A 13524-nucleotide genomic window follows, 5' to 3' on the forward strand; every position below is an offset into this window, starting at 1 on the left:
GAGCCACTACTTTGGGTTCAAGTGCCCCCAAGGCTGTTGCTCATTCACAGCTTCCAGACCCTCCCATCACACTGCCACGAGCTGTCAGAGCCCCAGGCAACCCCCCTCCCTCCCAAGCCCCAGGCCTGATCCTGGTATCGGGCTAGGTGCTGGGGACAGACAAATGTAATGATGTGCAGAAGCCAAAGTGGAGAGTCACATTTCGGTCTCAGCCAACAGACTGTCCCCTAGTCCTGACGTCATTAGCACCATCTGAGAGCTGGGATCTGTGGAAGGCAGAGGGGTGTTCAGACAACAATTTGTTCCTGCAATAGGCACTACAAATAGGAAAAAAAAAGTGTAGATTTCTCACACCCATCCTCCCAGGTCCCAAGCCTCTTCAGACCTGGCTCCAATCAACCCACAGGGCTCTTACCACTGGGGCACATCCAGGAGCTGCTTCCCCTCTGGTGGGCAGCAGGCTCCCGCCCCCTCTCTCGTTCCTGGGTGTTATCAGGCCCTCCTGCCACCTCCTCCTCCTCCTCTCCCTCAGAAAGGAGGTCACAGATCTGCTGCTGCAGCTCTGGGCTAATGCTGTTCTCAGCCAACACCAGGCTCCGCAAAGCCGTAGGGTAGTTTTCTACCATGTCCAGCAGGGTCTGGGGTAGGAAAGAGTGTGGAAAAGGGTAAACTCAGTCAATGTGCTTCCCTGACTCCAACCTGCCACCCCTGAATGTCCGCAGACACCCTGGCTCACTTCCACCCCGACCCCCGGCCTTCCCCAAGCATGAAGATATCTTACCTGAGCCGACTGGTTGGTGAGCCCTGTGCTCTCCAAGTCTAGGACCTCTAAGGTGCGACTGGAGGCCACAGCTACAGCCAGCATCCCTGCCACATGGTCACCTGGGGAAACAGCACACGTGCACACACATGTACTCACCTGCATTCATGAACAGGCCTGCTAACCCTTCCTCCCACACAGCCTCCCCACTGCCCTAACAACCTTAGATCCCACCCCAGGCCAGGAAACGCTGACAATTGGTAGATGGCCAGGAGGAGAGCATTGTGATTGGTGAGTGAATGCATGAAGCAAGGCAGGAGTGGTGATGGATGTTTTGATCTACCTGTTGGTCATCTATCTAGTCCTGCACACAGGAGTCTCCTCTATTACCTCTCAGAGCCCCTCCATCTCCCCTCCCCTGTGTGGGGGTTACCATGGCAACTGATGGTCCCAGGTTCTTGGATGGGGGTGGGGTAGTGAGAATCTAAGGAGGTTTTCTTGAGCCTCACCCAGGGGGTTGTAGTCCAAATTGAGGACGCGGACCTGGGAGCTGTGGGCCACAGCAATGGCGAGGCGGCTCCAGCCCTTAGGGGTGATGCCAGGGTTGGCACTCAGCGTTAACTCCTTCAAACCTGGGCAACATCATAAGGAGAAGCCAGGATGGAGGTCAGGCCTTCTTTAAGCTCTTATCCTGCCCTAGATTTCTGGGGTGTCCTCCCTAGTGGCTGGGAGTTGCCCCACTCCCACTACAGAACTCCAGTGCCATTAGAGACCCTGCCTTCCCCGCCCACCAGAACTGGATTCCAGATTCTCCATCCTGCTCAACCCCTAATCCTCCTTCCTGAGAGGTTTTAAAACACGTTCTCACCCACAGTGTCAGAGCCCTCAGCTCTGGGCCATGACCCCTGCCCTCTGCATTTAGCTTTTCATCAAGGTTACACTAGCCCATGCCCTTAGCAGGGCCCTGCTCACCAGACTTGGCCCCGTCTGGGGGGAGGAGGCCACAGATGAGGTTGATGGCTTCATCACCCAGCATGCAGTCCCCCAGGTCCAGAGCCACAAGGGCAGGGTGGAGGGCCAGGGCTGGGTTCAGCAAGGCCAACCCCGCATCTGTCAGGGGGCTCCCATGCAGGCTGGGGGGTGAGACCAGAGAGCAGAGGTTACCACAGTCCTCGGCCCTACCTGTAGGGAAAAGGGGTGAGCCCTAGAGGTGAGGAGGGTACTCAGTCACAGCACTGAAGAGAGGCCTTGGGAAGGGAGAAAGAAAATTCTAGATTCTAAAGGAATACAGGTAGAAGGGAAATTCGTTTTCCTTTCTGGTGCAGAGACTGGGACCCAGGACAGAGCACAGAGAAGGGGGTGGATGGTGGGTTAGGGTTCCTCAGTAGGCAGAATGGAGGGGCAGGAGTCTAGTCCCCTGGGCAGTGTTCCTTTTGGGAACTGAGGAACTGCCACCAGAAGCCAAGGCGGGTGATTAGGCGAGAGGTGCACGCGCCCTATCAGGAAGGGCTGTATCCTGTCTCCTTTGGGGTGGGGCAGAGCCCAGCGGGAAGGATGTGCCGGCAGGGTGTTGCAGAGGCATGGGCGGAGGGATGCGGGGTGCGTGTAAGGGCAGGACAGAGGAAAGGAGGGTGGAGGAAGAGGAGGTGGCAGGGAGTTCGAGAAGGGACCCCTTGGGAGGAAGCGCACTCACAAGAGGGACTGGATGGAGCGGTTGGTCCGCAGCGCCTCCGCAAGCTGCTTGATGCGGCTGGGGCTGGACACGACGCCCAGGTTAAGGTTGAGCTGCGCCAGGGACGTGGCTCCGGCCAGGGCCCGGCAGATGCGACCGAAGTCGCGGTCGCAGAGGCGGCAGCCGCGCAGAGAGAGCAGGCGCACGGCGTTGTCGCGCAGGCCGCGGCAGATGTCCCGCACCTCGGCGCCTGACAGCGGCTCCCCGGAAATCTGGATGGAGCTGGGCAGCATCGTGCCTACGGCTGGGCCTCCGGGGCCCGGCCCCAGGCCGCGGGCGAGGTTGGCAGGGCCGCGGGCGGGGTCCGGGCTCCGGTCGGGGCCCGGGCTGGGGTCGTGGCCGGAGCGGGCGCAGAGGCGGCGGCAGCGGCGCTGGCGGCGGCGGAGGCGGCGGCGGAGGCGACGGAGGCGACGAAGAGCGCCGGGGCCCCGACCGGAGCCCGCCGGCGTGGCGGAGGCGCCGAGGCCGGCCGCCCGGCTGAGACCGCGTGGCGCTGGTACCGGGGCGGACCGTGCCGTCCGTGTCTGGACTGTGGGCCGGGGCGCGATCGGCGGCCGGCGGGGCGCTGCTTCGAGCTTGTCCTCGTCTCTCGCGGTTGCGGCGGCGGCTAAGGAGCCTGGGCTTGGGGCGCGCGGGACGGGTCCCCGCTCGGAGCCCGCACCCGTCCGCTCCCCTCCTCCAGCCCGGCTCCCCTACCGCGGCCGGAGGGAGAGCCCGAAGCCGGCTGGCGGGCAGCAGGCAGGCGGGCAGGCAGCTCGGTCCTCAGCTCCTGCGCCGGAGCGGGCGGCGAGTTCCTATGGCAACGGCCGCGTCACCGCCGCTCGCCCCGCCCCTCGCCCGCCCCAAGCCACGCGAGCCCGGGAGGTTTGCGCGCACCGGCCGGTTCAGGAGCCGTGGGGACGCGCCTTCCCTGGGGGTGGGGCCCGACGACAGGTAGAAAGTCGGTATCCTGGCGGAGGCCTGCGACCCACGGGGTGTGGAGGGAATGGGGGCGCGCGGCGCGGAGACGGTGTTGAGGCTGTGAACGGGGGCGTGCCCACTCCCCCGGCGTTTCCCGAGCCTAAGGGCCAGGCCCTCGGTGCCTGCGTCCGGACCCCAGGCACGCCCCCCTGTCCTGTTTGGACGTCCCCAAGGCCCCCTAATCCCGGCCTCGCCCCGCCCCCGCGACGGGGGGGGGGCGCTGTGTGCAGGAGGTTCCAGCCCCGAGGACTTCCCCGCGTGTCCCCCGCCAAGATGGCGGCTTCGCGGCGGCGGCCCCAGGGGCCTGGCGGGGCAGAGGCGGCCCGGGCTACCAGGCACAGGGGAACCCCAAAGGGTTCCCGGGGCAGGTGAGCCGCAGGTAGATGCAGGGTGCCGGTGCCGCCCCTTCCCCAGGTGCCTAGGGTACTGCTGATACTGAGGCTGAGTACCTGGGAGACTGGGGTACCCAAAATAAACGGGGCGCCAGCATCAGCGACCTGGAGTGATGGCGGGGCCGCGGAAAGTGGGCTGGAGCTTTCAGGAAGGACACGCTGCAGGTGTAGGCAGTGATGTTGGAATTTTGTCCAAGGGTGATGGCGGGCGGCCTCGGGCAATGAAGGGCACATCTTTCGTAGTCCCTTTATTAGGAAGGAAAGCTGCTAACCTAGATTTACTAGGGTAATTTTTTTTTAAAAAATGAGTGAAGAGAGGCAAAAAATTCTATTCCCCGTTAACCAATGGATCAGATTAAATAGGTGGTGAAGTGGATGGTGCTATGCTTGGGTGGTGGTGGTTTTTAAGAGTAACCAGCACTCTTGAGGAGGAAGGACAGACACAACTCCTGGTAGAGCTTTGTTCCTCTGGCCCCAGCATAACCTGGGCAAAGCCAAGGTTGGCTTCAAATGTGAGCTGTCATGGGAAATTATCCCTACACAATGGCCCAGGTATATAAGGGTCTTATAATGACATGGGGTAGAGTCTGGAAGTTTTTGTCCAATTGTCATTGCCCCATTGGTGTCCTAAGAGTGCAGCTGTGCCCAGACTCAAGCTGGGTGCACTGCTCCACCAGACTTGTGGTTCTTGGGTGTCAGGCCTCCTTGCTGCTCCATGGGTCAAGTGTCCTCTGCATTCAGGGACAGGTTCCATATTCAGTCACTGCCTTCAATGTAGTCTGGACTGTCCTACCTTCATCCTGCCTGTCCCACCTTATATCCTGAGGATATAAATAAGGGAACATATGACATTAGCACCACTGACAGAACAGGAAAGTATACAGGAAGTAGGGAGGACCACTGGAAGGGTAGCTGCAGTTCCAGACTTCAATCAATATTTTAATTACCAAGTCTATACTTAACAAGACAATGTGGAAGAAATAAAGAGGAAGGAAAGAACAGGTGGTTGGAGGGCCTCAGAGGCGCTGACCCACTTTCTGCACTGGCTGCAGAGCCCTGCAGTCCTGGCCAGGGGTTCCTGGCCTTGTGCTCTTCAGAAGCCCCCACAGGAGTCGAAGGAGGTGCTTAAGCAGCTACAGCTTTCTGGCAGCTGCAGACCGCATCAGAGACACATGTATTCAGTTCTGTCCTTTAATCTTCCTCCACTCTCCAGCACGGTTCAAGGGGGCTGGCCAAGGATTTCAGGTAGGGTCAGTGTGACTGCAGGGCCACCTCGACAGCCTTAACTGTAGTGTTGAGCATGGTGGCTGAAAGCCTAGCAGCAGGGAGTGCAGCGGGGATGTCTCTGGGGACCCTCTGCATGGGTGGGATGTTGGGGCCCTCCAATGTGTCTAGGATCCCTGGAAGGAAAGGGATGGAAGGTGAGCAAGTTAGTCAGCTGGACCTTGTCCTAGGCAGCTGTCCTTCCCTTCCCCCGCACCCAGGCCTCTTGTCACTTACCCTCCACCACTTTGTGGTAGGCAAAATGCAAATAGAGTAGGAAGAGCATGTGCAGGGCAGCTAGGGTGCCACAGAGGAGCAGCCGCTGTGTGGGGCCCACAGTCCGTGACACCAACACTGCCACCTAGGACCACAGGAATACAGCTCAGAGGGTGTGGCTCCAAAGTGAGCAGTGTGGAGAAGACACTCCTCCCCAGAGCAGAAACATCTTCAGGCTCTTCCCCCCAACTCAGCCTTTTGTGAGGTTCGGCCCAAGCTCTGGGCTGCTTTCCCCAGCTCCCCAGGAGGACAGCCCACCCCTGAAAAGCTCCTGCCCAGCTTACCATGCGCAGGGTGGACAGCCCCCCGACCAGCAGCCAAAAGAAGTAGAAGAGGGCATGGAGGTGGATGTTGTAGGTGACGAGAAGGACAATGCAGTGCCCAAAGAGGCCATAGCCCTAGGAAGGAGGATGGAGAGGAAAACCTCTCAGGCTGGGCTGGCTGAAATCTCACAGGGACCCTGAGAAATTAAACGGTCCACCAGCCAGCTTACCCCATTCCAGGCCCTGGGGCCCCAGGACACATGCAGACCAAGCCCTGGCTGCTGTAAGGTCACCCTTGCCCACCACCATCCACCATGCTGGACTCCTTACCAACAGTGCCAGCATCTGAAGCATGGTGATCTGGGCATTGCACAGGTAGGCGAGGAAGTAAATGAAGGATGAGACGCCCAGCCAGTAGCCAAAGCAGGTGCCAATGGCTGTGCCCATCAGGGTGCCCTCCCGCTGTGGGGTGAAGGCTTTACTTAGTCCTGGGAGGCCTCTGGTCTCAGCCTCACCCAGGGCAGTCCTCAGGGCTGCTTCTAACTCACTCCACCGTCTCCTCCTTGGGCAGCTTTCAACTCAGTTCAGCCACCCCCCAAAGTCCTCTGTCCTGCTTACGATAATGGTGTCAGATGTCTTCATCCCATGGAGGAGGATGGCAACCAGCGTGAAGACCAGCATGAGAGGTCCATAGAGCTCACCAGCGATTTTCTGTCAATATACCAACTCACTCAGGCCGGAGGGTACAGTGGCTCTTGTTTATTCCTTCCCAGACTTTGCCTGGTGACCCACCCTTTGCCCTACAGCCTCCCCTGGCTCTTCCAGTCATGCTCCCCTCTATTCACCTGGGGGAAGCTGACCATCTTGACAGGGATCATGGACTCCAGGAGCCTGGGAGAGGAGAGGAGACATGAGAGCAGAGGCAGCACTTACGAGGTTCTGGAGGGCCTGAATCTTATCATCTCTCTAACTCCAGAGAACATGCTAGATGGTAAAGGGAGAAGAGGGTAGTAAAGACAGACAGGGAATGAGGAAATCACTTCGTTGCCCCTAGAAATGCTTCCAGGAAGGACAACGCTCTGATGCTGTGCTGACTGATGCAGCAGCAACATGGAGAATTCAGGGGGCCCAGCTGGGCCTTGGGAGAGGGCTTGACAATTTACCGATTTGACCTGCCCCCTCAGCAGAGAATGCCCACAATTCCGAACTGTGATGGTGAAACCCTGGGAAAGGTTTAGAAGGAAAGGAGGTACTTGAGGGAACCAGTGTGCATCCTGCCTCTTTCTGCTTATCACTCCTCCAGGCACTGCTGAGCATTTTCTTGAAATATACCTGAAGTGGTATGAAAATTCCAGGCAGAAGGAATACAAGTCCCTATTCTCTTCTTAAGTGGCTAGCTCCTAATAATACCTTGGAATTTGACTAGATTTTACTCCCTCTGGGAAACTCACCCTGTCCCACCCTCCAGCCTACTCTGGGTCAGATGTTCCCCATGTGTCCCTTCTTAGCAAATTGAGTGCTGTACTATAACGGCACTCAAGGGCAAGGCTCCCATCTCTTTCACCACTAACTCAGACACAACTAGTAGACTGTGCAGAGCAAAAGCTTAATAAGTACTTGCTGAGTGTACGGGTATTTGGCAAGTATTGGTTAAATTAAAGGATCAACAAAGAACTAAACCAAGAGTAATTCCACTTCTTGAAAAGTCACTCAGCATCTACATACTGATATTCTGGTTCAGAGACTGTTCTGGTGCTGGGAATAAAAACAAAACAGAGCCTGCTTTTGAGGTGGTCTCTGGAGAGATAGACTCAAGCATAAGAAAGTACAGCGATGCTGGAGTGTTCTCTGTTAGAGAAAAGCACAGAGCTCTACTGGAGCACCAGGAAGGGCACACTGGGGGTGGGGCTGAGGAACACAAAACAAAGGAAGCAACATCTGAGCTAGGTTTTGAGGGAAGATGAGCAGTATACTAGACGGAAAAGAAGAGGAAGGTGGTGTAGTATCACCATGTCCTATTCCGGGACTGGAAGAGGAATGGTGAGGCTGGAGTACAGATATAATGATGACGGCTGGTGGTGTCAAGAAGAGGGGAGTCTAAGGGCTTGGTCTCTGGCCGTAGTTTATATGTGAGGAGGGCAGCTTCTGTCAGTAGGATCCTCACCTGCTTCGCACCTGGGCTGGCTCCACATCAAAGTAGGGTCTCAGGATGTCGATGTTGGCATACAAGCTGAAGGCCTTAGAGGCCTGTCTCTTCCCAGCCTGCCACATCTGAAGTAAGGAAGACAAGGATGGGACAAGTGGGTATTGTGAGACTGTTGGTTCTGAGCCCTCTTGCTAATTCTGTTGGATTTCTACATGGTTCTAACTGGAGAATCAGGGATGGACCTTCACCAACATCAACTCCGGAACCTGGGGCCTCCTAGGTATACTTTTCCACCTGCCAGGGATCCAGTCTTGCTTACCTGGTCAGCCACCTGCCGGCCCAGCTGTCCCTTAAAGCCCTTCATGCCCAGGAATTCCCCATCCTCCTCTTCAGCAGCGGCTGCATCAGCATCTACTTCTTCCTCGCGAAGGCGCTGATGCAGCTCACCCATATCCTCAAAGCTGGAGCCCGAAGTATCATCCATGTTCTCCATGTCAATCACAGCTGAGCCTCCACCCTATGAAGATAATAAATTCCAAGTGTGCAGGACCTTTCTGCTCCATCCATTAAGTCTCTGTTCATCCCAGGGCTTGGGGCTTTGCTCTTCCACTGCTGGGATATGGCTTGGAATCACCATAGATCATGCCACTCTCTTTCCCTCATTTGCTTTGTTTTCAGAACGTTGGTGGTTTGTCTGTCTTTTCTAGCCTGGGAAACCTACTCCTGGTCTCTCACATGTCTTTCTCCTGCCTTCCCTATCAAAGCTCCAAAGGGCTGCAAAAGTGCCCACTTTCGTTGTCTTTCCCAACCCCAAAACAAGGCTGTGCATACAGTATAGTTTTAGCCAGGGCAATACCCCCCTGCCCCCGCCATGCCTGATCCCGACCGACCTCCTAACTAGTCCCGACAGAAAGCGGGTGGGGCCAGAGACCCGAGGCCCTCTGGCTGGAGTACAAGTCCAGCCCTTTCAGGTCAGCACTGGTCCCACTGACTTTCGTGTGCACGATTACCCCAAGGAGAGGAAAAGTGCTGCAGATGGAGCAGACTTCTAGGCACCGGGGTAGAGTCCCCACGTCACTTCTGGGACTGCTGGCAGCCGAAGCCTTGAGGCCATTACCTGGATGTTTTCTTCGAACCCTCCCCATTCCGGGCCAGCCCCATTTCGGGAGCCGCCGGTCGGCGCCGCCGAAGTTGCCATGTCCCTCGAGGGCTCCCGTCGTTGAAGCCCGCGCTACTCCAGCGCGTGGAGGGCGAGTGGGAGAGCCGTGGGCCTGGGAGAAGAAAAGATACAGGGGCGACAGAAAGGTGGGATCAGCCAGAACGCAGAAAAAGAGAAACCCGGATGTTTGGCTCAAACTGACTTCCGGAAGCTGGGGACGTGGACGTCAACAGGGTAGAGTCTCGCGATATTTGACCTTTCAGGCGGTGACGCGTTGCCTCGGAGACGGAGGAGGGCGACTAGAACGCACGCGCCAGTTGCTACCTTAATCACGTGGAGGGGTTGAAGATGGCGGCGGCCCAGGCGGTGGAAGAAATGCGGAGCCGCGTGGTTCTAGGGGAGTTCGGGGTTCGCAATGTAAGCTTTGTGGCCTTGAGGTCGGAAGGAGAAATGAGAGAGGAACAGGGATGAGCTGGGGTCGGAGTGGGGAAGGGCTTTGCCTCGCTACCGCTTCACGAACAGACTCGTCTCTCTTTGCTTTAGGTTCATACCACCGACTTCCCCGGTAACTATTCGGGCTATGATGATGCCTGGGACCAGGACCGTTTCGAGAAGGTTGGTGGAACTAGAGGTGTCTGGAGAGGGTATGAGGATCGGACCATGTGATTTGAGCAGTCTGCGCCTCAGAAGCTGTCCTTGGGGTTCGCTCCATTCATATAACGTTTAATGAGCAAAGTGCTAGGCGCTCCGTGTACACACGGTTTCCACCCTGTTCTGCGAACAATATGTTCAGTCTTGTTGAAGAGAGTTTGTAAACATTTCAGTATAATGTGCTGAAGGCGGTTGATAGCTGTAAGGACGACGGGGGATGGGGTCCGGGGCTGGGGTGGTGGTTTTCCCATCCCTCAGAGGCACTTAATCTAGACTGGAAAGGAGGGCAGAGGTATGGTAGATTTCCCGAAAGAGGTGACATCCGAATTGAGCCTAGAACGATGAGCAGAAGCTGAGAACAGAAGCTAAATTATAAAGGCTTGTGTGAGCTGTGCTGTGGGAATGTCTAAGCATTTCACTATTGCTAGAGTATAATTTGGATCCGCATGAGTGGTAGGCAAGATTGAAGTGTGTCTTAGGGACTGTAGGTGATTGAGCAAAGAGGAGGTAGAAGGTAAGTTTGGTGATTGCTTTGATGTGAGTTGTGAGGGGGGAGTGCAAAATGACCTAGCTTGGGGAACTCCTGTGATGCATGGGGGCATCATTTATTGATGAGAAATGGGTTTGGGGACTGATGATGCATTCAGTTTCCTGCCTGTGGAGAAGACTGTGAGGCTAGTAGAATATATTTTTTAATTGAGATCAGAAGTGAGATGATTTTGGGAGTTGTCAGTAAATAGTTGCTAAAACTATTAGTGTGGTTGTCACTCTGGAGGGAAAACTTGGGAATAGTAATGTTTATGGAGTAGGTGGAAGATAGTGAATTTAGAAGGATTAATCAGAGAAGGAAGAAAACCAAAAGACTGGTGCTCAGAAATCAAGGGATCCTATCAACAATGTCAAATACAACAGAAAAAGTCTAACAAGATTCGGATTGGGCAGTGTCAACTGGAATAAGCAGTGTGGAAGTATGTTCTCTAGTAGAGTAGCTTCTGTGGATGGTCTGGGTGGAAGCCATAAAGCAGAGACATGGAAACAACCGAAATGTCCTTCGATAGAGGACTGGATGAAGATGTGGTGCCTATATACAATAGAGTACTACTCAGCTATAAGAAAAGATGAAATACGGCCATTTGTGACAAGGATGGGCCTTGAGACTATGCTAAGCAAAATAAGTCAGAAAAAGAACCACATGATTTGACTTGTGGGATATAAAACTGAAAGCAACAAACGAACAAACAAGAAAAACAAACTGATAGACACAGACAACAGTGTGGTAGTTACCAGAGGGAAGGGGAGTGGAGGGGAAGTAAAGGGTAAAGGGGACCAAATATATGGTGATGAAGATGAGGACAGTGGGTGGTAGGCATACAGTGCAATATATAGATCATGTATCATAGAATCAAAAGAATATGCAAAAAGTTTACTATTAAAGAAATTTAATGGCCAAATAAAAAATTCCAAAAACCCCCACACAAACTAATAAAGGATTAGGGGAGAAAGGAACATCTAAAGAGGGACATCTTGGGCAAAGGGAGGTTTTGGATGAGAATGTTAATACCTTAAGGGGAATATCCAGGGGAGGTATCAACTATACCAACATCAAGCTTCATTTAGTGTTTTTCCTGTCTTTAGAATTTCCGCGTGGATGTGGTACACATGGATGAAAATACATTGGAGTTTGACATGGTGGGAATTGACGCAGCCATTGCCAACGCTTTTCGACGTATTCTGTTAGCTGAGGTATTGGTGGGCATGGTGGCAGGGGTTAGCTATGTCGGGAAACCTCACTTGTAGAATTCTCAAGGTTTATTTTTCCTGAAAATTTGCTAAGCATTTCTTCTGCTCATAACTTTTTCATCAAGCGTTCTTCTAGGAAGAGGTCTCTCCCTATCTCTGTCAGCAGGCAGGGAGTAGATGGAGAGTTTATAGGGTGTTGGTAGATGAGTGATTGTTTTTGTTGGGCAGGTGCCAACCATGGCTGTGGAAAAGGTCCTAGTGTACAACAACACATCCATTGTCCAGGATGAGATCCTCGCTCATCGCTTGGGGCTCATTCCCATTCATGCTGATCCCCGTCTTTTTGAATATCGGAACCAAGGTGAGGGTTTGAGAAAATGAAATTTTGGGTAAAAGGGAGCAGCTCTTTTCTGTAGAGTAGATTTTGGAATCTGAGTGCCTATGTTCAAATCCTGGATTGACTATATTGTATGACCTTGGGCAGTTTACCAATCTTTTGGTATGTCATTGTTCTTATCTGTGAGAACACTTGCCCTTACCTTACTAAATTTGTTAAGAGGATTAAATGAGAAACTTAATGCACTCAGTATTGTGCCTGGCACTCAAATGTGCACTAGTCCTTTAAGAGCTGCCACTTCTTTGTGCAGGAGATGAAGAAGGCACCGAAATAGACACACTGCAGTTTCGGCTGCAAGTCAGGTGCACTCGGAACCCCCATGCTGCTAAAGATTCCTCTGATCCCAATGAACTCTATGTTAACCACAAAGGTGAGTGTTGGGAAGGTGAGAAAGAGGGCCGACCTTTTGGTGGGTGCTACTTTTGGGGACTGATATCTCTTGATGTGCTTCTTCCTCCAGTGTACACCAGGCACATGACATGGGTTCCCCTAGGGAACCAGGCGGACCTCTTCCCGGAGGGCACCATCCGACCAGTGCATGATGATATCCTCATTGCTCAGCTGCGGCCTGGCCAGGAGATTGACCTACTCATGCACTGTGTCAAGGGCATTGGTGAGAACCCTGTGGGCTGCCCTGGCTGGGGAGGAAGGTAGTTCAAATGCAGTGGGGTGAGGTGTCACTAAGGGACTCAGCTGTCACCGATAGGCAGAAAACCAATGGCCAAAGTTTGGGAATGTCAAGAAGGGTTTTCCCACAGGCTCTGATTTCCCTCTAGGCAAAGATCATGCCAAATTTTCACCTGTGGCAACGGCCAGCTATAGGCTTCTACCAGACATCACACTGTTGGAGCCCGTGGAAGGGGAGGCAGCTGAGGAGCTGAGCCGGTGCTTCTCACCTGGTGTTATTGAGGTGCATGAAGTCCAAGGTATTGTATTTGGGATGCTGTTCAGGTCAGGGCCTAAGGTATATTTTCTTTGAAGGTAGCAGAGAGAATGAAAGCTTTGGGCTTGTTTATAACATGGTTCGTTTTCATTAGGTAAAAAGGTGGCTAGAGTTGCCAATCCCCGGCTAGATACCTTCAGCAGGGAAGTATTCCGCAATGAGAAGCTAAAGAAGGTTGTACGGCTTGCTCGGGTTCGGGACCATTATATCTGTGAGTATCCAGTTTGCAGGAGGTGATGGGGGCAGCTCTTCGGTGCTATAGCTTCCTTGCAGAGTCCGGATGTAAAATCTAGCAGTAACTTTTACAGGAGCTTTTGCAAGCCCTGCCTGGGCTAAAATGTCTCTTTGGTTCCCAGTCTCTGTCGAGTCAACGGGGGTACTGCCACCAGATGTGCTGGTGAGTGAAGCCATCAAGGTACTGATGGGGAAGTGCCGGAGGTTCTTGGATGAACTAGATGCAGTTCAGATGGACTGAGGCTTGCAGACTTACTGGCATGGCTGGGCTCGATGCTCCCGAGGCAAGCTGAAGATTTTGGGTTCTGACCTGCCGCCACAGGACTGCTGTAGATAGCCCAGTGTGACTAGGTGTCCTGAGTTTTCTGGGACAATTCCAGTTTTACTTCAGTTAATACATTTGGTTAAATGTGTTGCAAAATGTGCCTTTTATGCCTTTATAAGGCCTTCATGTAAATAAATTCACATCCAAACAAAAAGTGTTTTGTCTGAGACCACTTCTTCAGTTTTGATCCACAAATCTGGGGCCTCGTGTCAGAACAAGTTTGGCATTAGCAGTTAGCACACTGGGCTCAGATGTCATGGCAGGTCAGGGCCAAGGCCCTCTG

General features: G+C 54.0%; 3 protein-coding genes across 5 annotated transcripts; 1 reads left to right on the plus strand and 2 right to left on the minus strand.

The window, feature by feature from the left end:
• Positions 1-55: 55 nt before the first annotated feature.
• Positions 56-2740, minus strand: LRRC73 (leucine rich repeat containing 73). Its single transcript, XM_016212832.2, has 6 exons — positions 2454-2740; positions 1733-1893; positions 1270-1392; positions 782-882; positions 416-638; positions 56-266 (listed from the first exon to the last, which is right to left on the minus strand). Exons 1-6 carry the CDS (start codon positions 2723-2725, stop codon positions 196-198), a joined length of 951 nt encoding a protein of 316 aa, XP_016068318.1. The 5' UTR covers positions 2726-2740; the 3' UTR covers positions 56-195.
• A 2022-nt stretch (positions 2741-4762) lies between these two features.
• Positions 4763-9131, minus strand: YIPF3 (Yip1 domain family member 3). Of its 2 annotated transcripts, none has more exons than XM_016212858.2 (9): positions 8910-9131; positions 8112-8309; positions 7811-7917; positions 6492-6537; positions 6265-6357; positions 5977-6108; positions 5668-5781; positions 5345-5468; positions 4763-5244 (listed from the first exon to the last, which is right to left on the minus strand). In XM_016212858.2, exons 1-9 carry the CDS (start codon positions 8988-8990, stop codon positions 5096-5098), a joined length of 1044 nt encoding a protein of 347 aa, XP_016068344.2. In that variant the 5' UTR covers positions 8991-9131; the 3' UTR covers positions 4763-5095. The 2 variants fall into 2 exon arrangements, with proteins under 2 accessions (XP_016068344.2, XP_016068345.2); XM_016212859.2 differs by lacking the exon at positions 8910-9131 and adding an exon at positions 8803-8823.
• A 168-nt stretch (positions 9132-9299) lies between these two features.
• POLR1C (RNA polymerase I and III subunit C) lies at positions 9300-13405 on the plus strand. Of its 2 annotated transcripts, XM_016212759.2 has the most exons (9): positions 9300-9368; positions 9495-9566; positions 11238-11345; positions 11571-11703; positions 11990-12109; positions 12200-12352; positions 12516-12665; positions 12777-12893; positions 13039-13403. In XM_016212759.2, the coding sequence occupies exons 1-9, from the start codon at positions 9300-9302 to the stop codon at positions 13155-13157; spliced, it is 1041 nt and encodes a 346-aa protein (XP_016068245.1). In that variant the 3' UTR covers positions 13158-13403. The 2 variants fall into 2 exon arrangements, with proteins under 2 accessions (XP_016068245.1, XP_016068243.1); XM_016212757.2 differs by having other exon boundaries at positions 9322-9368; positions 11990-12352; positions 13039-13405.
• Positions 13406-13524: the final 119 nt, after the last annotated feature.

Source organism: Miniopterus natalensis, chromosome 5 (genome assembly GCF_054644295.1).
Source record: "Miniopterus natalensis isolate mMinNat1 chromosome 5, mMinNat1.hap1, whole genome shotgun sequence".
NCBI lineage: Eukaryota > Metazoa > Chordata > Mammalia > Chiroptera > Miniopteridae > Miniopterus > Miniopterus natalensis.

Excerpts from the sequence above, each read along its gene's own strand:
- POLR1C (XM_016212757.2), top strand. The coding sequence starts at position 9,327 with ATGCGGAGCCGCGTGGTTCTAGGGGAGTTCGGGGTTCGCAAT. Across the intron at positions 9,567-11,237 it reads ACCAGGACCGTTTCGAGAAG|AATTTCCGCGTGGATGTGGT; the intron begins GTTGGTGGAACT and ends TCCTGTCTTTAG. Across the intron at positions 11,704-11,989 it reads TTTTGAATATCGGAACCAAG|GAGATGAAGAAGGCACCGAA; the intron begins GTGAGGGTTTGA and ends TTCTTTGTGCAG.
- YIPF3 (XM_016212858.2), bottom strand. The coding sequence starts at position 8,990 with ATGGCAACTTCGGCGGCGCCGACCGGCGGCTCCCGAAATGGGGCTGGC. Across the intron at positions 7,918-8,111 it reads GCCGGCAGGTGGCTGACCAG|ATGTGGCAGGCTGGGAAGAG; the intron begins GTAAGCAAGACT and ends TCCTTACTTCAG. Across the intron at positions 5,782-5,976 it reads TTCAGATGCTGGCACTGTTG|GGCTATGGCCTCTTTGGGCA; the intron begins GTAAGGAGTCCA and ends CCTCCTTCCTAG.
- LRRC73 (XM_016212832.2), bottom strand. The coding sequence starts at position 2,725 with ATGCTGCCCAGCTCCATCCAGATTTCCGGGGAGCCGCTGTCAGGCGCC. Across the intron at positions 1,894-2,453 it reads CGCTCCATCCAGTCCCTCTT|CCTGCATGGGAGCCCCCTGA; the intron begins GTGAGTGCGCTT and ends CTCACCCCCCAG. Across the intron at positions 639-781 it reads TCACCAACCAGTCGGCTCAG|ACCCTGCTGGACATGGTAGA; the intron begins GTAAGATATCTT and ends TTCCTACCCCAG.